At 38.9% G+C, this 26,878-nt stretch overlaps 1 protein-coding gene across 1 annotated transcript in view; it reads left to right on the top strand.

Moving 5' to 3' along the window:
- The window catches only part of PCSK5 (proprotein convertase subtilisin/kexin type 5), a 250,946-nt gene that overhangs the window by 75,664 nt on the left and 148,404 nt on the right, over window positions 1-26,878 (top strand). Inside the window, exons 6-7 of the mRNA XM_068927337.1 lie at window positions 20,894-20,982; window positions 26,030-26,202. Coding sequence (XP_068783438.1) covers window positions 20,894-20,982; window positions 26,030-26,202 — 262 coding nt within the window. The remainder of the gene's footprint in view (window positions 1-20,893; window positions 20,983-26,029; window positions 26,203-26,878) is intronic.

Below are 26,878 nucleotides of genomic sequence, written 5' to 3' on the forward strand. Positions count from 1 at the left end.
CTTTACACAATTCAAATGATTTTGGGCTTGTGTTCTTCCTGCCCTATGATCCCACAAACTTTCTCCAGAAGAATACAGCTGGTCTGAGCTAACTCAGTTGAAAGTCAGCAACAAAACTTAACGTTGGCTTACCTGGATAAACCAATTGGACCAACTCTGAACCATGTTTAGCTAGGAGAATGTGCTCCTTGTCAACACTTTCTGCATAGTAGCAGGAAAAATACATGAACAGGCTGAAGATCAGAACCACATTGTATGTAGCTGCCTGTTACATATAGCTTCCTCTCTCCTACAATGAATCTCAAGGAGCTGTCATAGGTACTTTCAGCCATACAGTGAAATAACCATGAAAACTCAAGTGGATTACTTGGTCGGTCAGCCTGGTTCTGGATAAGTGTTGGTAGGCCAGGATGAGAACTATGTGAGGATTTTAAAAATCTATATAAAAACATATACATACACACACACATCTCTAAGTTTTGATGATTTAGAAATATTGTTTATCATAAAAACATGCTATATTAATATTAATTGGAATAATGATAATCGTTTATTTATTTGGGGTTGCTATCTTAGCATATGATCATATTGCGTTGTTCTTATTTGATGCTGTTTACATGCTGCCAAATATTTCTGTCTGGAAACAAGTACATGCAAGGACTATTTCTTCTCTCTCTTTTTGCCTGATGGGCATATCTTTCTCATCCTGTTTTCCTAAAGAAGTTCAGTTTAGTGAATCAGGTCTGCCTCTTCTTTACTAGAAATCTTCCAAAGCAGGAATACAGTGAGAGAGTAAAAAGAAGTTCAGTAAAACCCTTTGCTTTGAAATGTGTAAACATGCTGCACATGTAGGCTACTGTAACTTTAAGCAAAAAGAAAACACTGGTATAGAACAACTGGTGGAAAGACCCAGTTGCCGCATTGACTCCATCAAGTTAGTGACAAGCCAAGGATTTCAGACCTATGTGCCTATAAGGAAAATGCTAACACTGTACTAAAGTTGTTAGGAAATGTTACCTAGATTCTGTTCATTGAAACAGAAAAATGAATAAAAAAGTCTATCAGTTCTTGCGCTTTTCAAAAAGTCTTTTCGTACAACTGAGGAATTTAATTTGTTTTTGTTATCTCAGTTTTAGAGATAGCCAGTAGCTGGTACAGAAAGATCAGACTCAGTAAACATGCTAAAAACTGGTGGCTGTTAGGAGAAGTCTTTGATTTGGCTTATGGGGTATCTACAGGACTACTGGCTAAGGTTTTAAACAGACTAGTTATCTGAAAATGGAGTAGAAACTTAGGAACGTAAATTGTTTATAGCCTTCAGTATGGAGGAACTGCCAGTCTGCATGCTGCAACACCTAACTTCTGCATGACTGACCACTTCATTATCAGCCCTAACTTGAAATTAGGCACCTATACCGTATTTTCCACGGTATGCTTTGGGGACACATCCTGGCTCATCTGTTTGAAGACATTCCTGTCCTTGGAGGTGGGGCATGGCCAGTGTACATTTGGAGGTCTCCTAGTTCAGGTGAGGTGAGGGAATTTGAGGGATTTTACCCTTTGTTTGGTGCTGCGCGGAGCCACGTGTCTCCGGCTCCCGGGTAAAGGCCTTTAGCCTGGTACGGAAGCCATCCGTTTCTCACAAAACATGTCCCAAAAAGGAGGCCATCTTCCCTATAGTTAGAGATAGATAAGGGATATAAAACTGGACAGGTTCATCTCTCTCTTCTGTCTGGGGGCTTTGAATTTTCCTATCCTGCCTCTGAGGTAAATACGCCCACTGCCTGGGTCCCGAGGGCCCAGAGGTGGGACACAGCAGTAGGGAGGTTGGCCGGGAGCGCAGCTGTGCTTCCTCAGTGTTGTCAGGAGGTCTGGGCTGGGGCCTCAGCCCAGAGGCAGCGTCTGGGCAGACAGGTAACGTGAAGCGTGGAAGTGCTCTGTTCAAGGCTTACTTGGCAACCTAAACTCTGGGAAGAGGCTCAGTGATTTGGTTTTGCAGATATACTGAGCCTGGTAAGAAGCACTTCAGGATTGTCAATGTTTTGTGGCCGTAGCCCTTCCTTCCCTAATTCCCACTAGGCTCAACAGAAATTAAATGACCACATAGTCATTAAGAAGACTTACTAGCATCCTATTTTTTTGTGTCCAACATATCTTTCAAAATCTTAGCAGGAATTCTGATTGTCCAGTATATGTAATCGCTTGGCACTAGATATCTGAAGTTGTGCCTGAAGGTTGAGGTAACCTCAACCAGGGAAGCCTTACTTTACAGAGTAAGGCTTTGTAACAGGCAAGATCAATTTAGTTGATTCCTGCTTCCTGCTATAGCAGCTGAACAACATTGCGTAGCGGCAACTTGTATCTTTCAGTGAAGGTGGGATGTGCACATTCGCTATCGTTTCACAAAATGATCTGTTTTTTTCTGCCTCATTTTATAAACCATATTTAAGGGGTGGAATGATAAAGAGTAAAAAGAAATGCTGTGAAAATAAGCAGGTGTCTCTGTGCAGCTTTTCACACAGCTGTGAAACATCAGGGTACTGGGTCTGTTTGCTAGCTTTTTGCTTCTAATTAATAGTGAAGGCTTTCTGTTGCTGAAGCTTATTAGTGAGGAAGAAGGAATGAGAAAGAATTAACTGCGGGTTTGTGAAGGCTGTAGATAGCCAGAGTGGTACTTTACAGAATTATATTTTTAAAGTTTTAAATTAAATCTTCTCTTAGCTAAAGAGAATAGGAGGGCAGAAAGAGCATTAGATTAATCTTTCAAGCCTTATAGTCAAAACCAGGGTGGGACGATAGTTTCTTTAACTACTATGGTATGTCGGAGTCCTGCCAGAAGTTTACTTTGGTTTCTACAAATTGGCTGCAAATCATGAAGCTTGTAAATGGTGCAGGCCTATACTAGAGCTTCCTTTAGCTCAGAGGCTAAAGACAGCAGTCAGCTGTGGATGAAGTCATTCCTGCTATGCAAAGCATCTTATTTTGGTTTACTGTGGAGTGTTGCTACTTAATTCTTTTTCTGTTATTTCACTGTTACCTGTAAACATCTATGTTAAAACAACTACGCATTATCAGTCTTTAGACAGAAGGCAGGTGGCCTCACTGAGTTATACCCTACCCGTTGTATAGCCTCAGAAATTAAACAGAAATGTTCAGAACGTTAAAATGTGGTTTTATTTGGACTAGACAAAAAGATTTTTTTCTGTTCCATGAGAAGGTTCTAGAGGCTGATATTTCAGAGCTTAGGTTTTATTCTGACACTTTTTAAAAATTGCTTTAAATAATATCAGTTGACTTTGATGGAGCTGTTGTAAACTTACTTAAGAAAAAGTAAAAGTAAGCCTATCCTTTCTGTTTTGAAGATACAGAGTTACTCTTTTGAATATCTCCTCACGTTTTTCAATGAGGCATTCCATTGCACTAATAACTATTACTTTAATAACTTTCTAAATTATTTTTAATAGGACTTGCGAAACAAAAATTTTTGAAATCAGAGATTTTTTCCTGTTCAAAAATCATGAGAAACACAAGCTACTCCTTGACTTCCTTATGTCTAGACTCTTCGGTATCTGGACAGTTTTACAATGGCCAAAAAGTTAGTGAGCTAATGAGTTTCAATCCAGCTTGATCCCACACGATGACTTTGCTTTTCAGTGGCAGACCAATATATCCATTCCAATCTGTTATTACTTTCCTGTATCAGTCATATTAACGCAGCTGCTCAATAAAATGCCAGGGGCTTCGTTTTCTTCCAACACTGAGAAGCTGCTAGTTTACACAGGTTGGTTATGCAGAAGGCTTCTAATATGTCCTAAGTCATTTAGTCAGGATGGATATTAGATATTTAACAGGCAGATCAGCTTCTGTTGCGTCCTAGATGGTCAATAAAGTAGAAGTAGGAAGATGCATGATTTTGCAGTGTCACTATTCAGAGTGGACCTCAGAAGAACTGAGCGTGGTCAGAGACAGGGAGCCTGAAGTCTCTCATTGCCAGCCTGAAGAGCAGGGTTATAGAAAGGAGCTGGGAGTATCTGTCTGCGTAGTTTCTGTGTTTTGACTGCCAGTGTGCAGCTGTTGTTATTGCTTTGAAATTGGTGTATCACGTACTGAAGGGAAGGTAAGCTAGATTACGAAGCGCTGCTCTGCCATCTTGTGCTTTATCTTTTGGGGAGAGACCTATTCTGCTGTCAGATGTCTATTCATGACAAAAAAAGACTAGCAGTTGTTTTACAATTTTCACTAGTTTTTGCTTATCTCTGCTCAAGACTCCCCTGAGGGGCTGAACTGTAAAACCAAAGGCTCTCACCTACAGCGAGGGGCTGGGAAAGCCAGTCCTTAAGTTGTGGGAGGGAGCCACAGTCTGGAGATGAGCTAGAGAGAAGTGTCAACCATCAGGAGAAGGCCTGTCTCAGAGAGGATCTCCGTTCTTAGTGTCGGCTCTTTTCCTGTTTCCCAACTCTTTAGACTCCAGAGGCTTAAAACCCAACGTATTCATCTGGCAGAGTATTTTCTGTCAGATGTCGGTGAAGCATCTGTGATAAATCTGCCCCGTAACAAGAAAATAATTAGCAGAGAGAATTTACTTAATGGTATCTGTAGCAATGTGGTGCCCTGTGAAACACATGCTTACCCTGAGCATGGCATGCTTGATTCCTCGTGCCAGTGACCTGATGGCAGGTGTCTAGCATGTGTCAGCTTCTCTGCAAACTTCAAGGACTTTGCTGAGGGTTGTTGGGAAATTGCAGATTTTAAGCTTGTTTTCTGTGAAGTGGTGAAGTGTTCATTTATGAAAAGCAGGGTCTGAACCTGGCAGCCAGTTAAGATAGAAGGGATTGGCATAGAAGTCGCAGTCAGAAATTGCAATTCTGATCCGTCGTGTTTTGGTGCTATTCTGGTGATAAACTCATTGCCCTTGTGACCATTTCCAATTGTGCTGCAATTTTAGAAGATGTTAATAATGAAATCGGGTTCAGACTATGTCAGTATTCAGCTAGCTTGCCACATTTTACAAGGAGCAGTGTTAGCGATTCACCAGCTAGCTTCCAAGTTGGTTATGATCTAGTGACCCAAAAAAGTGTCTAGGGGCATGAGGCAGCATGGAGATCTGGAGATATTAGATCTGTGTTCTTGTCAGTTGCTGTAGTTAAAGGTCCTACTGTAGCAACTGTAAAAATAAGGGAGATAAACCTTGTCTTAAAACTCAACTTGCAGAATCGTGCTGCGCTGAAATAGGTTTTCTTTACAGATTCATTTGGAGCTTATTTTTCTTCATTTCCTGTTTTTAACTGTTACTTAGAGTCCCTGAACACTATTACCAAATGAACGTGCCTGTTCTTCAGATGGCTGTACCTCAGCAGTAATCCTCATATATCCTTTGTTTCCCTTAGGGAAGGACTGAGAGGCTTGATGTGTCTATAAAGTTTTTTGAGAGGAAAACTTTCTTCCCTTGAAAAAAAATGTTGCGGAAACATAGTTCCAGAAGCCCTACCACACGGTGTATTTGAATATATTTGATTTTTATTCTAAAACAGATTTTTAACCTATAGAAAGAGATAAAAAGTTCTGCATTAGAACAGGACAGAGAACAAGCCAGATGTTGATGTTTTTGGAATGCTGATGCTTTTCTGCCTCAGAATAGCAGTGTGATCATTCAAAACTTTAAGAGGAATTGCAAGGGGGACCCCAGAATTGCTGATAGTAAAGGACAATTAGCTGAGATAGCAGAGAAGCAGTCTTTGTCAGGCTGATTCACTCATCCTCGACAAGTGCTCTCATCAGTGGTCTTTAAGGGTCAGTTCCTTGTTAGAGCTTTCCACTTTGGCAAGACAATGAAAGATTCATTGGACTACAGGGGTGGATTCAGTAGCCTTTTGATCCAGGTTCTATCCTCCATAGTAGAAATCATCCTAACGAAAGTTTTGTCAAACTGCCAAAAATTGTATTTTTAGCAAACTCTTCTAATCTGCTCATTATGTTATTGCGCTGCATTAGATAATCCCCTCCGAAGTGCACAAGTGGTTTGAGTTATAATTTTCTGAGAGAGCAAAAGGAAAGACATTTCTTTGAGTAGGCATTGAAATTGAGAGGAATAAACAAAAACAAAGTTCTGCCAGAATTCCAGTTGTTCGCAGAAGAAAAAAAAAAAAACCCTTTTTATTACCTTGGTGTTGGTTGCTGAGCAGTGTATCTCACTGAGTGATTGGTGTTTGAGGAGCAGCACTCTTCCCTTTTGGAATTTATAAAACTCTCATGTTCTCAAATGTGTAACCACGACACTACAGGAAGGCTTTTCCCCTGTTTCTAATTACTGAAGTGCCAGACAATGAGCTCACAAATAAAATGACATTCTGAAGTGTTATGCAACTACTTCGAGTTCTTTTAAGTAAATAATTGATAACAATGAGTCAGATCTTCCCTTTCAATTCAAAGTCAACAATAGAAGGGATATAAGCTCTGATAGTTACTGTACTTGTGAAGTTCACTGTTCTGAATTCTTTTTTTATGAAAATGAAATGAAAGGTTTTTGTTCTCAGATGGTCTTTTTCCTGGGGTTGGTATTTTATCCAAGTATGTGTCTGTATTTTCAGGTTATGAACTTAGGAGGCGATAGTCTACAACTTCACTAGGCTCGTTTTGATTCACTATAATGGTGGTTTAGTTTAAGGTTGTTTTGTATTTAAGATCTACAGCTGAGCAGAGTGAGAAAATACATTTCTCTGCGCTGTGCCCTTTTGAGACCTTGCAGATCCTGGAAAAGTGGAAGAGAGTGGATCCACAGTGTATTTGGTGATGGGTTTTACCAGCTGACTTCACTGTGGCCAGCCCAGTCTAAGGCAGTACAAAATCTGGCTCTTTGAGACTTCTCAGCCAGCATATACCTGAGCAAACTGTAGTATTGATTCCCCCTTTAATGAATGTATCATTAGAAGGAAACCCCTAGTTGCAAGTTTGATAAAGTGATGTGAATCCCAAAGTCAAAAGCTGTTAACTGAAGCTTTTTTTAAAATAACATACTTTTAACAGTTGAGCTCTTAAAAGTTATGCTGTAAGCATATATCTTAATGGAAGTAATAGATGTTTTTATAAGACGTTTGAAGGGTAAAACTTTCAGACATTGTATTTTCTTGCAAAAGAAAAAATATGTGTCTGTATAGATTTTTTGCTGAAGGCAGACTTATTTCTATACTAAATTGAATTATTTTCTTAAAATTTCTAGCTTTGTTTTATATGACTATAATTTTGTTAGTTTTCTTAAAGATACATAGTCTAATCTATTAACAATGCCTTAAGCAAAGTCAGATTGGTCTCTTGAAGGCAAGTTACTCTTTTTTCCTGAAGGAAAGCAATCCAAGCAGAGAAATTCAGAGGCAAAGAAATGGATGTCCATCATAGGTGTAGTTGCACTGCTGGGGTCTGCTCTACAAAAAATTTACCTGCCTTGATAAGTGGTTTATGTTTCAGGAGCGCATTATAGCATCCCAAAGCAATCCTCTCGCCTCAGATTTTAGCAAACTGAGGTACACACTATGGCCTGTTACTTCTCCAGCGTGTGGGATGGTGAGGCTGTTGGCTAGAGGTCAGAGTGCCAAAAAGAATAAAATGGTAAGGTATGTCTTCTTCTTTCAGCCTCGACTTACTTTCCCACATTTCTCTTCTTATTATTCCGTAAACACTGGATGAACAACTACTAAGTTTTTCTCCAACATAGTGAGTGTGGGAGAATTAGCTTACTTATCATAGCCCCCCTTTTCCAATTAAGATCTAACCTTGCTTCTGCCGAATTGGTGATACAAGTCTGTTAAAAAAAATTATTTATCAAGATAGGTAGGAGTAGGATTTGAACTTACTTCAAGAAGAATTACCTCACTCATCTTGGAAATGGAGACAGCTCTGAAGAGAAATAGAATCTCCATTTAACTGTGCATCAAATGGAATTTAGGATTAAGCACAATACATACCTAATTGAAATTGCACTCAGAATTCCAAATATGTAAGAAATATTTTTCTGAACCAGAACTGGGGGGGGGTCATGAGTTATAAAATATCTATTTCTTTTAACTATTGTCTTACTGCAAAAGCAGTCCTCCACTGTTAAAAAAGACATATGCATCCATGACCAGCCGGCATCACAGTATTATTCCTCTGTTGTGCCTCACAACCTTAGGGTCCATGCATATGTCAGTATCTTCTTTGCAAGACAAAACAAATCTCTTTTTTGCCTAAAGATTTCCCCACATTTTTGGGAATCCAGTGGGCTTCTTTTCCTGCCAAAGGAAGAGTAAATGTGACAGCTCAGGACCTGTGTTCCTGTATTCCTGGGCAATTTTTCATTTCTGGTTTTATGTGAAGTTAGTGGAACTGATATTACACATGTCTGGGGAGGGGTATTTTTGTATTTTTTTTGTTTTTCATTGCACAGAAATGATAGGGCTCTAATGTAGACAGACGTTTCTAGGTAAAGGGATATTACTCAAGCAGTGCAAGATCTCTCCAGCCACTACATTCTGTACAGCCACACAGAAATCTGTGTCAGTCAGTCATGAATCAGGATAAATAGTGACTGATGATAAACTATCTACAAAAGCTTGAGAAACAGAACATGAGCAGGTTGAAATGTCTAAGTAAGTAAAGAATTTATTCGTAACAGGAAGGGCTCATGGCCATGAATTTAAGGTGATGAAGAATATATGTGTTACTATTAGTTTGTTTTTAGCCGTGGAGGTCTAGGAACATGGAAAGGCCTGAAGAAGGGATTTTATTTGCTTTTTTTTCCTAGCTACACCAGCTAGTCTAATAAAGATATTACCCATACCTATATGCCTTGTGCTACCTAAAAAGGATTGTAAAATTCAAGGTGAGAATTGGGGAATCAGAGAACATTCTGCTTCAAAAGTAACAACCTGACTAAAGAGCAGGAAAATTTCCTCACAAGTCATTCGGCATCTTCCTACTACAGTCATATTTCTTTTCAAATTTGCTTGTACGTATGTTATTATGACAGCATGCATGTGAACTTTTTGTAAATAGTTCAGGAACAAACCTGAAACAACAGCCAAAAACAGTGACTAGTACAGAAAAAAGCAAAATACTGTGTTCTAATTTATAAAAAGATACGGTTTTGTGCCGTGCTAATGATGTTCCTGGTGGTCTTTCTATTAAGAGATGACTATGTTCACACCCTAAACCTTTAATTATATACTAGTACCCAGGAGTAATTTTAGCAGCTTTAGGAGGCTTCTCTATGGTCACAGATAGCTGGGGCATTAGCCCTGCAGGCCTAACTTCACGGTGAGGCTGACCACAAGATCTGTTATGAGATAAGTTACCTTGTCCACGTGCAAACTTGTTTCGGGATAAGGGACCTTTACTCCAGAAAAGTGGAGCTGTTGCAGAGCTGCTGTTTCCACAGTTTCTCAGCTGGTCGCCTTGTCCTAGAAGGCAGTGCTTAACTCCTGTAATGATGGCAGTAACTGGAGGAAGCATGGTCCAGTGCAAGTAGAGAACAAATGAAGAAAAAGACAGAAACACCTACATTTCTTCACTTCCTTAACGCATAGCATTTCAGGTGCTGAATTTAGCAACTGCACATACACTCTGCAGAGGAATTTGTGATATCTGCAGATGGCAATATCTCTCTAATATCTCTCTAATGTCAGCAAAACAGGTGGAGGTTCTCTGAAAATCTTAGAAATCGGGTTGCCAGCTGTAAGATCAAAGTGAGGAAGAGTATTAACCAAATAAATGCCATCATTTGAAATCATAGTGATTTCTTTCTGCACTGCCAGACAGGTTGCAATGTAAGGTCTTTTAATTCACAGAGAAGATCTCTCCTTACCCTCTCTTTGAGATAGATGCAGTAGCAGCAGCTGTCGGCCAGCACTGATGTGCACCAAAACATTCCTGCTTCTCAGTGGCTTACACGCGGTTTGGTAGGTTATTCAGGAGGGTTGAGAAATCAGAATCTGAAAGTCCTTTTCCTGGTTTTGAAGGAGAATATGGTGCTTGGTTTACAGACAGTAAAGAAAAGGATATAAAATTTACATTTTTATTCTGAAAGTTATTATTAAGCTTTGGCTGCTGTATTAGAGATGTTTACTCTAGTCTCAGCTTTGCAAGAAAAAATCTTTTTAACCTTTTTGTGTCTCTTCTGTAAAATGGGAATAGTAGTATTTTTCAATGGTAAGGCAGTAGATTTTATAATGAAAATTGGCAGAATGCAAGCAGATGGGAAGGGAAATCTGCATTTTCTAGTTAATCGCTTTTTTCCCCCCAGCTCAAAAAATAGCTGATAGACTGCTGCCCTGTATCCATCGATAACCAAAGCTCTGCTTTATGCCTCCTATATAAATAGCATGGTGTAGCTGGCAAGCAGCGAGCTCTCTTAAGTGCAAGCATGTTCACTGTAGGTGGTATGTTTGGAAGTTTCAGCAGCAAATTTCTAGCAAGCTTTATTCAACATGTGCAAGCCTGTGTTTTCTAAGGCTAATATCTTAGATAAACATGGGTGGATTTTCCTAGGAATAGCAAGTGCACTGGCTGGCCAAAAATACTCGTTCTGTCAGGATTCCAGTTCTTACTCTAGAGCTTGGAAAAATTTTGAAAAAAATAATACATCATCAGCTTTACATAGCCGTATTCTCGGAAACACTGATAACAATTCATTAATGAAAGTTAATAAATAAACTTGCTGCTCACATCAATAGGAAGTATTTATAAAGCATACCAAGAGTTTTCTTGATTTGTGTAAAGTAATATTGGGAGTGACACTAACTTCCTTTGCAATCTGAGGTCTTGTTTCCAATGTAGGATTAATTTTAGACTCCAAAAACATTAACAAAACCTTAAACTATGCTCATTATCCATATGGTTACATGAGAAGAATTGGTATAAGGGCTTGTTTGCAAAGTCTCATCCATTAAATGTACTTATTTCAGGTTATAATCCTTGACTTTGATAATTAACATGAATAAACTAATGTGGTGCAAAATAGTTTTAAAATGATATAATGGATACAAATGACATCTGGATTCAGCAGGTTTTGCTAATTTGTTTAAATATAGTTAATCTTATTTTTTAATCAACTATTTCTATTCTTAATTATTTGATTTTAATTACTTTGTACAATAAAATTAATTAAATATATTAATTTTTTTTTTTTACATCTTTATAGTTAAATCAGTGCAATTTGTAAGACAGGTATTGATGAAGCAAGACATCTGCTAACATCTAGAAACATCGTATCTATGGATCTTCTCATATTTCCTGTTGAGATATGTATTTCTTTCCAGTCTTTTTTTTATGAAGACAAATGGATGTTTTCAGGTTTGGGGTTTGTTTGATTGTTTGGGCTTTTTGTATTTTTGTCAGAAATCTGTCTTAATTCATTGACTATGAAAATGACAACACTATCCTTGTGTCATAACTGATTTATGTTTGCAAGCATCCAAAAATCTCTTGCACAGAGAAAAGACGTGGAAAGAGAACGAGAGGGGGCCTCTGAGGCACCTGCTGAGGTTATTTTCTAGTCTGTTGGGACCTATGAATGTCCAGCCAGGATTTCTTTGGGGTGGGGAAGCATTATTTTGCTGAGTTAAACTTGAATACAGCATTATTAAGACTTCAGAGGACAGTACCTTGGCTGTAGCAAGAGAATATGGCCTGTCAGAGACTTTATTCCCTGTGCAGCTTCCATGTTCAGGATTCATCCTGTGGCTTCTTCTCACTGACGGTTTTGTAGTTCTCCAGGTGTAGTAGTACCCTGAATCTCCCCCATCAACCCTGGAGGGGGCTCAGCAACTGAAAGGTGTTTCTCTGAGGAACAGCCTGGTATAGACAAGGGACTCCTAAAGGCTATTCCCTCCCAATTCCCAATTCTGTCCTTTTCCTCTGCTTCCCACGATTTACTCCTGGTGCTCCAGCGTCTGATCACTTTTTCTTCAAGGTTAGAGTAGAACTGGTGTGAAAGCATAGCATGCCCAATAGTTATCGCTTCAGGAATGTCTCATTGATTCCCGAAGGGTACGTCTACTGTACGGCACTAACCAAAGCGGGGGAGATACAGTCAGCCATGGTCATGCGCTATGCCATGTGTATTAAATGTTTGTGTTCTCATAGGGAAAGTTCAGAGATGCATTTTCTGAGCAGATAAGTGATACTAAGGCAGGGAATATGGCGGTGAACAGTGGGCACTGAAACAGGGGCTGAATATTAGCACCTTTTCCAGAAAGAAGATGTTATTCCCCCTTCCATTGGCTACATTGCTTGCATTATATGTGTGCTGACACTGAACTGTAAAGTGAAATGTATCTGTAGGGACTGCTTTGGAGATCAGCTGCTCCTCTGTCCATCTCCTAAAGCACATGTCAGCCCTGTCTAGCCTGGCCCACAAAACCATGAAGAGGCAGCCGCACACCCATATTTATGTCTCTTCCTTCTCCTACCAAAGAAACAAAGTGTTTCTACTTTCTGGAAACTTTCTGGAAATCAAGTGGATTTCACCCTGAGATATCTGAAACACTGAATGACCCTGTGCAGATTACTTATTGCTGTCATCTGCTGGCGGTATTACTGTCTAAGAGGCAGATAGCGACTGAATCAAGAAACAAATCGTACTGGGAATGTGGTTTATTCTGCTCTGTATTCTTAGTGATTGCCTGAGAAAGATGCAGAGATTCTTTTATTTACTCAGGAGTGCAGCGTTATTTCACTGTCACTAAAAGCTGAGGTTGTCAGGATGTTGCAGAATCTAAATTCTAGGATTGTATTTAATAATCCATTCTCTTTATGGAGACTTCTTGCTGCAGGCTAGGAAGAGCCAGATTAATTGTCACATTGAGTCAATAAGTCCAAGGTTGAAAAATTAGCTAAATGGACTGTTTTTACAAGGTAAATACAAGAGCTTTTTTATGTAATACATGCCCTATTTTGTACATCTCCTTTCCTCATTAAGTTATTATAATGCAGTAGTTCCTGTTACCATTTTTATTGGCCATGTTTCATGTGTAAGAGATTTGAATTTGGCCCTCTTTTTGTCCTCTTCTCTGTATGTCACGAGAGAAGTGATGAAGCAGTCTAGTCTCACAAATAAAGAAAGGGGAATGGGAAAGTAAGGATAAATAAGTAGTTCCTCCCAAGAACATGTGCTGCACACAAAAGGGATAGCCAAAGATCAACCAATGTGACAGGCATAAAACAACTGACAAATGTTGCTTGGAGCACATCCTCCCTATTCTGCAACTTTCCATCCCCTCCACAGTCTTTCAACCAACTTGCATTAGGTGAAAGCAAGATCTTTTTGCTTACGTGGCAGCCGAATCCTAAGGTCTAAGCAACCTCATATTCTTCTGTTTCAAAAGCCTGTGGGAGCAAATGGAAATAGTCCTTCCCATTAGGTAGATCCAGGCAGCGATGTACAGATCCAAGAGAGTCTTGGACCTGATGATGTTGCTGAACAGCTTTAATTCCAGTGACATTACTGTTTTTATTTGTGATTTACTAATGAACTAGAACTGGGTTCCTTGCCTTGTACAGTTGATATGAAAGGCTATATAAGAAAAGCTCAGCTGCCAGAGTTTTACTCTTTGAACTAATTTATTCGCTTTTCAGCAATGCCCTCCTCTCCATCCCCCACCTCTTCCCCTCCCGCCCTGAAGTTAAAGGCTAAATTAAAAGTTTACTCAGGCTTAGAATGTCATAAGATGTCAGTAAATAATTCCTTTATAAAACTATATACTTGGCTAAATATATAATTCACTAACTTTATTTGCCTGTTTCTAATTCCATGTCATATTTCAGTGGCTCCATCAGAGCTTTTATTCATTGTTTATTTTGCCTTTGGTGGAAAATACGGAAGAAAGGCATATTTGTTTTATACATTCACATTCATTTACCCACTCACATAAACAAAGCTGTAAATGGTAATTAATATTGTAGAATCATAATCCTTTGCTGGGCTCGTATCAGAACTTCATGCTTGAGAGAAGTTAGCTTCCTACTGCTAACAGCAAACAAACATAGAGAAAGTGGCAAGAGAACATCGCTGTTACCTACGCTGTTAAATTTAAGACGTAAGTGTCTGGAATGTGAAGTGTTCCATGTGTTTGTTTTCATGTTGTCATCTTCGATGTTACTTGAGAGAAATAGATGAGTTATTTTCAAGTTATTCTTCAAGTAACTTCCCATAACCATGCAAAAGTCATTAGCCTTGGGGACCTTGACTCAAGCCAGCTTCCAGTCCTGTGCTGTAACCACATTACAACACTGTAGCTGATGCTCAGAAGCAGGATGCTGTCTGTGTGATGTAATATCCAAATCTTTGGCATTTTTCCTGATATCTCACACTGAAGATTTGTGTAACTTGTTTTTCGCATTTACTCTGTCATCTCTTTCTCCACTTTGAATATCCAGATATCTCCCCTCCAGGAGGTAGCTTTATTCTTATTATTTTTTAGCTATAAGATTGTATTTAAAGGCTGAAGTTATTTTTTTCCTTGCCCTTATTTTTAACTTCTGTAAATTCCTTTATACCTCTTTTTTTTTGAACGCTCCCAGAACAACCTAGTGCCAGTTAGGAAAGTATTTTTCATCCTGCAGATAATTAAGGGCCATTTATATGTGAACAGTTCTAAAAAATGATTTCTTCTGAACCACATTAAACCTTACTCCAGAAAGCAATAAAATGCATTTTTGATGATTGCTGTTAAAATATTTTTTTCCAGCGGTTATTACATTGCAGTGTCTCACATATCACATTTTCCCATTTACAAATATATTCCAATGTGACAGAGGTCTTAGAAGACATTTGAAACCTTAACTAAAGAATACTTATGCAAAAATAAATGTCAACTCTCACATATTCTTGGATAGACTAAAATGAATACCTAAAACTCCACTCTTACTCCCCTCTAGAGGTTTTAAAAATTATTTTATCATTTATTATTCACTTAGCAGTGATGAAAACATGACCGCAGACGTTTGAATTTCAGAAAATTATAGGTAACCTGTAGTTAGAGTAGGAAACATCTGTAGCAACTGTGTGGTTAGTATTGACATTTAATGGTAGTTCTGCCAAGCTTCAGTCTGTGCTATCATATATAAACTAGTTTTTCCAGTATATCTCACAGTTAGGGCATCAGCATCTCTCAAAAGAAAAAGATCAGAACATCACTGGCGCAAAATTTCAGACCTGGATAAAGGTGCACCCATAACATTTGTTTAATCTTATAATCTTCTCTATCCCGTAAAATATATTGGCATACAATTTGAAGTTTTGTTAACTCTAAGACAGAGGGATCTCTTACTAGTCAGTGGTTGGTGGATACCTGGTTTGGTTCATGTTGCAGGTTCCATTCCTTGGATTCTGCCGTAATTTATAATTGAAGCTATGTGGAAAACAATTCATAATATTTATGCGTTGTATTTATGCATATGCAGTAAGTTGGCTGTGCTTCCAGAAACAGAGGAGCAGATGTTCAAGCACAGCCTTTTAAGATGTACATAGTCTTGTATAAACTTTGAGAGTATCTATTTTAACTTTTTTGCCGTTATTTGATATCCACTCTTACAATATGTGCAGCATAGAATTTGCAAAGGATGTGAAGCTTTCTTATTTTTTGTAGACGTATCCCATGATAAAGAAAGAATAACTCTTTTCCTTATTTGTGTACAAACTCTTCCCTCTGCTGAATATCTTTTTCAGAAAACTTCAATAAGTAACTAGTATTTCCAGCAGTGTTTGTGATAGGCTTGCATTGAAATACTCTGTAACTCTTTTCTCCTTAAGTTCCCTTTCTGAAAAGACTCAGTGGTGACAGACTGAAGTGGATTGGACTATAATGTCAGTGTCATGAAAAGCTGGAGGGCTTTAAACCCTCTGGTCCCCTGGGTTTTTGTGTTGTTAAAGACTTGATAAACTCCAGGAGAATAAAAGACGACAAAGAAAGAGATCCTCGAAGTATTTGAGGAATTCAAGGAATAGCTGTCAGAGATGGAGGCTCTAAAGAGCCAATTTAGATGGAAAGGGCTTTCCAAATTACCTGCAGCTGTCTTTACTAACACCAAGTATTTCTTTACTCTAAACATTCAGAGGAGAGGTATTAATCAATTAACTTTTATCTTAAAGATGTTTGAGGTGCCTTATGCCTTTTGAAAGGCAAATTAAGGGTGATTATTGACAAGACAGATATCTTATGTTTAAATCATATACTGGTGGGATAGGGAGCAATAGCTAATCACAGAACATGCACATGTTCTCTTTCCATCTATTCCCTGAAGTATTTACTGTGCCTGTCTCAGAGAAAATCTGGTACTGAAAAAAGCTATTTGTGTCACAGAACAGTGTGGAGCTCTTCAATTTCCCTTTAGCTTATCTTTTTCTTAGAGAGCCATCAAAAGACTGTACCTTCACCGTCCAGCTGCTCATTTCCTGTTCATGCATGCAGCAGCAAAAAGTCACATATGCCTTTTCAGAGAAGTGTATTTCTTCAAATAAAAGCAATTTATCTCAAGGTCTCCATATAACAGGGAGGGCATGATAAGGCAGAAAATTCACTGCTACTAATATCTTTCTGAGTAGGTCTTCAGTGTCTTACTGACTTGTCATTACTGATGGACTGACAAATATTCTCCATGTAAAAAGAAAATCGATCTGAATTGCCTGCTTATTTTCTTTGTTCATTGTTCTCTCTCATATGCAAAAATGAGATCAAACCCGTTTCTGAAACAGCTATACTTAGTTGCCCAGAATAGAAGAAGTTAGCCGAGGCAGTTAAAGCTAAGCCAAATTAGAGGAAAAAGAGGTTTTATGATGGAAAGTGCTGCAAGTACCTAAGCATAATTTTTTGATAAGATCGTGCCTGTGATAGCCCTCATTTTTTACCTGTTGCCCTCTTGAGCCTAAATCTAGCTTTGAATAGGGATTTTTTGTGTTTCTCCTTACAAAAAAAAAAAAAAAAAGCTTTTCTTTCAATTCATTTTCTTTCTTTTAGACTCCAGGTAGAAGACCCATTTGTAGATGGACAGAATGTCTCATAACCAAGCCTTCTTTTATGTTTTTATTCTGTGATACTACATCACACTGACATTAACACAAAGGACAAGTGCAAAACCTCTTAGCTGAGTGTCTCTTCAAAGTGCCATTTAATAGCCTGGGAACTTATTTCCCTCCAACATAAGCTGGCAAAGGAGCCAGTGAAATGAAGCATCGACCCTTAAAGTTTATCAAGATAGGCCTTTGTAGAAAGGCAGTCATGCTTTCTTCTAGGACTGCATCAACTTTTTAAAAAAGTTGTGTGTGATGCAGGCATCCCACAAAGGCAGCAGATTGTTGTGTTTTGAAATGTCTGTGGTCACAAAAAACGCTAACTTGAAAGCAGCTCAACTGTTTCAGCTCTTGTTAATGGTTAAGTCCTATAGCTTGCTGCCTCCATAAGCTGCTTGTAACTTGAAATTTTCCTGATTTCGTGCTCAAGAGAAGTTTTCCTAGCTTTAAAGCAGCTAATCAATTTCAGGCATCTGTTTCATCATATTTGTTTACCTAATTAGTTAAGAAATTAGTGTATTGATTAATCAGAAGGCTTCTCAGATTTTAATTGCAGAATTCAGGGTCTGTGCACAATTGCAGACCTCCAGCAAAATCTAGGATAGAGAAAATTAAAAGCAATATGGAAAGAACATAGTTTTTAGTGTGCAGATTTTTTAGACAGTCTTCCCTTTCCCAGCATAATTGAAATATTACTTAAAGGACCCATAAAAGACAACATATTAAAATAAATTGAGTTGCATATAGGACTAATTCACACAGTGGGAAGCTGATTATAAGGAGTACAGTTTTATACATCTGACCTTGAAATGAATGAAACAATTTTTAATTTTGTCATTTCCCTTATAAATGTGGAATGCCTTTAACAATAATCTTGGCAGAGATGCAAGGGTCTAACATGAAAATCTGTTTACAAAATAAATTTATACCATTATTGAACTTAACATATGACAAAACAAAGGATTTTCTAATACATGAAAACTAGTGAAATATTCAGCAATGTTAATTAAACTCACGTGTTGTAAAACCATCCAAAGATATAAGTCTCTCTGGAATATGTTTTTTTTATCAGAATTGTACTTGAAATTTCATATTGTGCTTTAATTCAATAAATACACCTCATAAAACCTTCACTCCAGCCCTTTAAAGCCCTGGTTACTTTTTACTGATCACTTCCGCTGCAGCTGGAACTATGGGTGCATTTAATCCCATTTTCCCGTGGGTTGCTGCTGGGAGGGGTGGCCACGCTGCCCCTGGCACCCCGTCCCTCCGTTCCCCTCGCTGGAGCACTTACATGGCCCACGGGCAAGTGGGACCTGTCTGGAGAGCTGACGGGAAGCTAACCCTTTTGGTGGTGCACGATGGACGTAGTTCAGAAAAATAAACTGTCATCCACCATGCACCACCTCTGCCATGAACTACGGAGGCACTTGAGCTGATGCTGTACCTTTCCGGGCAGCTTCCTTTCTGCATGTGTGGCTTTTATCTGTCCCCTTTTCATACTGAAAAACCTTCATCCCAAGTCAATTCCCTCTGCTGCTCTTCCTAGACTTTTCCTGCAGCACTTGGGAAGCTGCATCTGGGCCAAAATGGGCAGCAATTTCTTAATAAACTGTATGCACCAAGGTGATGTGTGTGAGCATATTAAACGTACGTTTTCTGGAGAAGGGTCATCTGCGCTTTAATATTTGAGTGATAACACCTCTAAACCTACATGTGAGACCTAACAAAATCGTAGTCAGAAAAAGGAAGTTTGGGAATCGTGTCTTCTAAATAATTCTGAAGACAGGCACTTCCCTGTAAATATAAACATATTTTTAAGAGGTGCTGTTTCAAGCAAGCAGGCAGCAAGGACATTCTTTGAAAATACTTGAAAACAAATTGAGACTTTTTTTTAACTCCTTTTCATCTATGATTCCTGAATCATTTACTTCAGGCTTTTCACAGAAAATAGTTCTGTAATAGAATAAGATGTTACCTGATAAAATTGAATTAGACTGACTTTCTTCAAATGGAGAAAATTAGGCTTGAAAGTTAGGCTTTGTATGAAAAATAAACTTCAAATTAAGTCTTGAAAAATTCTCTGATGAAGTTTGGCAACCATTTGATGAGTTAGGAACAGATTAATAAGAACTGATTTCAGGAGCTACATATATAATTGTGATACCTTGATCCAGCTTTAGGATTAATCAGCATCAGCATCTAAATTGTCACTTTGGTCTTCTAAGTAAAGATTACAATTTTCTGATAGAATGTATTTCTAATTTACCTGATAAATTGAAAGATGTCCTTTGAACAGGTTAGCATTAATCACTTGTAATGCTCATTTTCTTTGTTTCTTGTCATTTTGTCTCCTAGTCCTACCTGTTTGGTTGTTGTTGCTGTTTTATATGAATCCACTTCCAACCAGTTGTGTTAGTTTTTTCCATCTACATATCTCGAAAGGTTAAGGGGGAGAAATACTCTCATACTACAAAGAGTGACTCTACTCAAAGAAGCAGGAAATAAGGAGTGACTCTGCCCAATGCAGGTGGTACCGACAGAAAGCAGCTGTGATTCTTGTCTATAACATGGGCATCAACCTTAGCTCAGAAACACTTCTGTTCTCCGGATGTCTATGTGAGTAGTCTGTCAGCTGCCGCTAGTGGAGGAACACCTGCGCACACAACTGGCCACACTTAGCCTCCTCTGAAGTGCTTGCCATATTACCTGTTTTTTGCCATGTCTTTCCAAACTTCGTCTTCTGTGGCTGCCCAAGCCTTCCATTATATTTCTCTCTCCATCTCGTCAGCTCCCCATGTCTTTTCCCGTCTCGTCTGAAACTCCGTATCGCCTCTCTGCACACCAGCTCTCAAACTTCTGTATCCCCTCTGTGTTGTTTTTCATCAGGTTTCTGTGATGGAGTTGGTTAGCTGCACAAGGATGAGGGCAAAAGTTGCCAGTGGAAAATGTCCCGTGAAACCTATCTTGCAGGCAAAAATCGTAATAAGCAGGGACAGCTTTCATACCATAGCGGTCATATGGATGATCACTTTCAGCCTATAGAGAGAGTAGGTCTGGGCTAGGAAGGCATCCCACTCTGGCATTGCGTGGTGGACAAGGGGGTGAGCAAGCCCCGGAGGTTTTATGTCTCTCCTTCTCCTTCACTTCTTCAGATTATCCCCTTGCAGACCAGCTCTGCTTCTGGTCTCCGGGTATGGCTCCCATGAGGGAGGTACTTCATCTGTTTTTTCAGCCCCTGGAAGGACAGTAGGCTTGCAGTGTTGGCCAAGGCATGACCAGGACATACCTACATAGCAGCTTTGAGCATACCTGGCTTGGAGCCACTTAGGCACACCTACGAACAGCAGTGTGGCCATAGGCACAGAGTCTTAGCTTTCTCACGGAGGTGTATAGCTCACACTGCCTGCTGCGGATGCTCCCTGGAGGTTATGTAGAGAGGCAGAGGCTAGCAGCAGATTTGTCAGTGACACTTACAGTAAAATGCAGGACAGAAATTCTGTCCATAATGTAAGTATTGGTTCAAAAACAAGATTTGATGTCCCAGACTTCTTTCTGTTGGTAGGGATTGTGTATCATCTTAGTATATCTTTCTAACATGCTCTGTGTTTCCAATGGCTAGAAAGTCTGCCATGAAGAATTTAAGAAGACAATGCTGTGACGATGTGAAAATGTGTTGGTAGTAAAGTTGCAACATGGGCATAAATTTCTATGGGCAACTAAGTATTGGAAGATACTGTGGATAACTGTGCTTTTAGCACCTGAGGATGAGCAAGGTCAAAGCCTTTAAATCCTGACCATCTGTGTATTGGTGGATTATGTTGCTCACTTGAAAAAATGTTTGTATGACTGCAGGCATGGAACCCGTTGTGCTGGAGAGGTGGCAGCCACGGCAAACAACTCACACTGCACTGTAGGGATCGCCTTTAATGCCAAGATTGGAGGTATGTGAAACAGTCCCCCTGCATAAAATTTTAACTGAAGAGCAATTTGTACGTTCAGACCTTTCTAAACAAGAGGAAGAGCTCTGTATGAATAACAGTCCTAGCTTTGTTAACAAGTAAATCCCAGTCATAGTGTTAAAGACCAGTACTGAAGGAATTTGTCAGCAGTGCCTCTTCTGCAGCGCTCCCTGGGACAGCACCTTTCATTGCACACAGAAAAATAGAAAACAATACTTTTGATGAAAACATGAAACCCAGAGCGAGGACATTTGGGTTTTCACACAAATTCAGAGCTTTGACTGATGAGCTTTGATGAATCAGAAGTAAATGTACACAGCAGGAATACCAGTTTGCATATAGACCCCAAACAGAACACTGTCATCATTGCGAAACTCACAAACAATTTTGTGTTATTTAGCCATTGTTGGAGGGTGTCTTTCAGTCCCTGTATGTAATCAGATTATTGCCTGAAGCGTGGGATTTGATTGCACTTTTTTGTTCAGTTCAGCCAAGAGATTGCAAGTGATTCTAGAGATTCTTAGACAGTGGCTGCTCAGTTAAGACCTCCAGCTCGGTTCTTGAAAATGACTATCTAGATGTCATCTGCATATCTTCTAGGCTGTAGCCCTGCCTGTGCCAAATGTTAATGCTTCAAGGGAAGTCTTACCCTGTATTTTTCATGAAATCATGGGATCAGTACATTGCTTTTCAGTGGAAAACCTATAGCTCAAACTCATTAAGAGTTGATTTTCCGCCCCAAAGTAGAGGCCGTCTGTGAAAATAGAAACGTATTTACCTACATATACAGTAGAGTACAGTTCAAAAATAAGAGAAGGCAGAGCTGAGGCCATGTTTTTACAACTCATAGTCCTGTATCTGTGCTCTACGGGATCAGTACAAGTTTGATCCAAATCATATGTGAACACAGCTACATTTCAGATTAGCCAAAACATGCAGTATAGACCTAATGTCAGCTTTCTGCTCTCCTGCTAGCTTCAAGAACATAGACAACACCTGATCCAGCGTAAGGTTAGAGTGATGCGTAAAATCAATTTCCCTTTGGGCAAAGAGCCTGCCTGCACAGAGTTAACCTATCAGAGCGATTTAAGCAAATTTGAACTGGCCAAGTGAGTTTGTACCGGATAAGCAGGTTGTCTCGTGTGGGCATGGCATTTGATCTTGTAGCTGGAGCCATGAAATCAGATCTACTGTGCGGTCAAACTACAGTCTGAGGAGCGTTAGGGCGTCGATGCAGATAAAAGCGGACTTCTAGAGTAAAAGCTTCATTTGCAGGTTGGTTACTCACATGACCAGCAAGACCCTTGGCATGTCCTTGAAGAAATCTCCATTATTAACAAAGGCTTTTTAATAGGTTATTATTTATTAAGTGTCAGGAATGAGCAATAATACTTTAGAAAGCCGTCAGGCATATTAGCTGAATCACAGCCTATTCTAAATATAGTATAAAAAATTATTCAGATGGATATAATATGAGCGCAGTAATCTGACCAGTAAAGATTGGATATGTGTGCCTTTTTTCATAGTATATTTAGTTATTTTGTATTAAGAATAAAACAGCATTCAAGAAATGTCATTGGTCTAAGTGGAATAAAAATTTTATCTGCTCTGTTTAACACAGCACTTCTGCAGAGCCATCAGAAATGCTGTTGTTTAAAGAAAGCTAGAAAACACTGCAGTGGCGGCTGTATAAACCTCATTTGAGGTCATGTACCACCCTTTAGAAGTATCAGTACTTGAAAATAAGACCTCAGGGGACTCAGCAGATAATCTGCAGAAAATCAGATGCAAGAGGGAATTCCAGGGTATTGGGAAGGGAGGTTAAGCCTCCCCTTCTATTAGGTGTTCTATATTTGAGAGTCTCACTGTTGCTGATCTCTGGTTGGCCTGCCTCTCTCCTTTCCCTAGAAAAGCCATAAGCTACACATGTGAATATTCAGTGATTGTGTTCTCCCTCCACAGGCCAGATAGAGTGTAAAAATGTGGAATCCAATTATACTGAACTAGTGTTCAGGTCGCTTACTTCCCAGGGATTTAAAGACCCTCATTTGGCCTTTTAGGAAAAGAAACTAGATCAAGGTAGAGCAATTACGTTCTTCTTACACAGAGGAGCACATGCTGACAGTGGTATTGAATTTGGGCCACCAAGATGGGTGTTCTTTACTTCAAAACAGAGCGTGAGTTGCTGCTTCTCTGGGCACATAAGGGATAGTGAAGAGAGAAAGTAAAGGGAAAAAGAAATCCCTTCCATCAATATTTCATCAAATGCTGGCAGCTGAACAAATCCAATTAATGATCTTTGTGATGGAAAGTCATTAACAGGATACCTACCAGTAATGCTCACTTTTTTCCTAAATGTGTTTGCCCTTTTTGTCTCATTTCCACACATTTAAGAAACTCTGACCACAAAGTGGATCAGAAAAAAGATTCTTAGAAAGCCTGAGCTTCTCTTGCAACCTTGTAAGTGGGCAGTTAATCTGCAGATATGAAACTATGATTGAAACGGCAGTGGAGACCTTCAGTTCCCTTACAGATTGTGGGATGATTTGTATGAAAAATTACACAATACACCTGTGATTATCCCAGCCAGAGGCCCTGTCATCAAAAAACAAAGCAATGCACCAAAGGGGTAGATTTTTTTAATGTATGACTCTTTGCAGTAATCACACATAACAAGTTACCACCTACAGAGCTTGTGAGACTTTTTATAGGCAGAGATAGTTAGTATGTTGTTATTGTTGCAGACTTATTGTGGAAGTTGCAAAGCATCTGGGGGGATTTGGGTGCTTAGTTACTTGGCTGGGCTTGAGTCCTGACGGGAAAACAGTTACACTGAATTATAGCAGACCAGATGTAGATTGTCTTCAGCTGACGAGCTGATTAGTTCAGCTGTTTCTTTAAACTTAAGTCAGATGCTGATTAAAAACAAACATTTTAAAAGAAACCTTCCTTTGACTTTGGTTTTTTTTGCATATTTCCTGTGATCTGTTCAAAGTTTGTTCTGACTAAAATGCCACTTACGTTTTGGCACTTAACTGCAAATATTGGGAAAAGTTTATGGAACGCTGCAGTCTTAGGTGGAACAGCCTGGAAACGCTGCCTGTTAATTGCCTTCTAAACATCTTTTGTTGCACTATCACCACATGCCAAATGCACTTTGGAGGTTTTGTGATTGGCAGAATTAACTACTCCAGCCATTTGAAAAAAAGAAAGAAAAAAGAAAAGAGGGAGCGAGAGAAAGGAGTGATTTTTTTTTTTTTAGTAGCCAATGACACGTCCATTGGTCAAAGAAGTGTGTCTGTCAGTTGTTGACAGAACAGAGCAACACCTAAGTCATAGCCTTGTTCATGTAGCTTTAGATTTGACCAATTCAGCATTAATGAAAAATATAAATTACTTCAGATGTCAATGGCAGAATTCAGAGTTATTGTTCACAGGGTGAATGTTGTATTTTTTAGGCTTGCTACAGTTACAGAAACATCAAGGGAAGCTTTATTTTCCTTCTTTTAAGCATGTTATACCTTTTTTATTGTCTTTATTTAAAACCAAATATGCTTTAATGTGCTTGAAAGAAATGAGAACACAGCTTCCACCCATCATTAATTTTCTGAGATGATTCTGAGGGAGAAAAATAAAACCTGAGATTCCCAAAGTTGTTTCAATGGCTTTTTTATAAAGTAAAGTTCATAGTGAGATCACTGTTTGGACAAGTTTATTATCTCACAAAACACGGGCAGTTTTTGTGTGAACTTAGAAATGTGATCACTTTTCATTTTTGAGTCAATTAGGGTGAGGGAAAAAAAATAGACCCTCTATCAGCAAAGCAACTTCTATACCTTTTGTTAAATGGCAGTTAAGGTCTTGGTAAACACTCCAGCTAATTCAGTTTGAACTTACGAGCAAAGCAGAATGTATCTATAATTAAAATATGTAAATTTGGTTTGTAAGTAGCAGTGGTCTTTTTAAAGGGGAAAAAACTTCAAATTTGTTAATTGTGGAAGTGATCGTTATTCTCTACTTTCATAAAGTTACATGTTAATTATTATTTAATATCTTTTATGCCTTTGATCGGCTATCACACTAACTGTAAGAAGGTCTTCTTTCTTATTTAGGTTAAGACTGGCATCAGGGGGTTTTCTCAGTTAGAATTAAATTTAGTCAAAATGTTAAAACTAGTTTAAAAAGCAGCTTTAAGATATTCTCAGTTTCCAAATTTAAGTCTACCGTATTTATCTTAGTCAGCTTAAAATATCGTGGTGCCATTCACTTTACAAGGGCTGGCACACTGCTTTATCAAAACCCACATTAACAGATTTTTTTTTTTTTTTAACGAAAGAATTTCAGAATTGTATCTTTAAAAAGATACAAGAGGAGGATGTTCAGAATATTGTAGTTCAGTGTGGAATAATGGTAAACATAGGGTATTTGTCAGTAACTTTCTGTAATCCCCTTACTACTGCATGGAGTAATCCCTCTGTATACAAGAGCTTTCTCCCCAGTTTCTTCTTTGCAGCCCTGTACAATGAAGGAGTAATCCCAAGTTTATCTATCAACAGAGATCCTGTGTTTATGTCTGTCAGCATACTTAGGACGGTGAATGTCTCAAATTAAGGGCTGCAGTTTCATGGCAGTGTGAAAAGAAAAAGAAAAGCATATGTGATCTTCACGTGAGACAGACAAACATTTCAAGGTTCAAGTCCTTTTTATAAGTCTTCTTTAGCATAAAAGCTTGTTAAAGTTCAAAGTTTATACAGAGGATAAAATGATAGATAAAAATAATGATAGATAATTGTAAATTAGTAATTCTTAAAACTTGAAGAAAGACAAAAATATTCCTACCTATTCATAGTTTCTCATATAGAAGCATTTTTTCCACCAGGGAAACACCTATCCGAAGTGATTGATAGACTTTTTTACAGTGGTAGAGATCGCTGTGATCATTCAGTCCCACGTCCTACACAACAACTTTCTCTGAAAGAAAGGCACTTGGAGTTTGGCTGCCCTGTTCATTGTATCTTTTGTTCTGAAGGCGTACGGATGCTGGATGGGGACGTGACAGACATGGTCGAGGCAAAGTCTCTGAGCCTTAATCCGCAGCATATCCACATCTACAGCGCCAGCTGGGGGCCTGATGATGATGGTAAGACTGTGGACGGACCTGCTTCTCTAGCGCGTCAGGCCTTTGAGAACGGCATCAGAATGGTAGGTTGGCATCAAAGTGCGTCTCCCGGATCTGCTCTCGTGTGCGGGTGTAAGGGTGCACGTGCCTCAGTACGTGCCAGTGGACAGCATGGGGAAGATTCATATTCTTAAAGAAAGAAGAAAAGCTTCATTTGTGTAAAACAAAAAATACATTTTCATGCCGCGCTGGCTAGGCGTTTGATCCTTCCTGAAGTATCTGTCAGCTAACTTTCTTCATTGTCAGTTGGAATACATCATCCTCAGTGTCCTTTAAAACTGCACTGAGGTAATGATGTAATTTTACAAGAAAAGCTAAGCCTGAAAAATGCTACTTTGCACAGCAGTGCCAAGTCATGAAATCTAAATTGCTATGAAATTATAAAGCAAAAGCCTTGGACTGTTTTTCCTTCTTCCTTCCTTTCTTTCTTTTGTTTTTGTATTTTGCTTGATTTCATACTGGAAGTTTGGTGGACTTAAAGAGGGAGTTGGAAACAAAAAAAAAAGATTCTACATTCACATTTCTTTTAGAGTATATCTCTGGTCTCCGAGAACATACGCCCTTTTTATAGCTTACATATACATTTTTCTACCAGTTTGTACTGTTGCAGAGTCTCTGTGATATAGTCCAGAGAGCTTGAATAGTGCAATGCACAAAATCCTAACCACCCCTGTCTGAAAAAATCGAAGACCTTTTCAA

Source organism: Struthio camelus, chromosome Z (genome assembly GCF_040807025.1).
Source record: "Struthio camelus isolate bStrCam1 chromosome Z, bStrCam1.hap1, whole genome shotgun sequence".
In the NCBI taxonomy this organism is placed as follows: domain Eukaryota; kingdom Metazoa; phylum Chordata; class Aves; order Struthioniformes; family Struthionidae; genus Struthio; species Struthio camelus.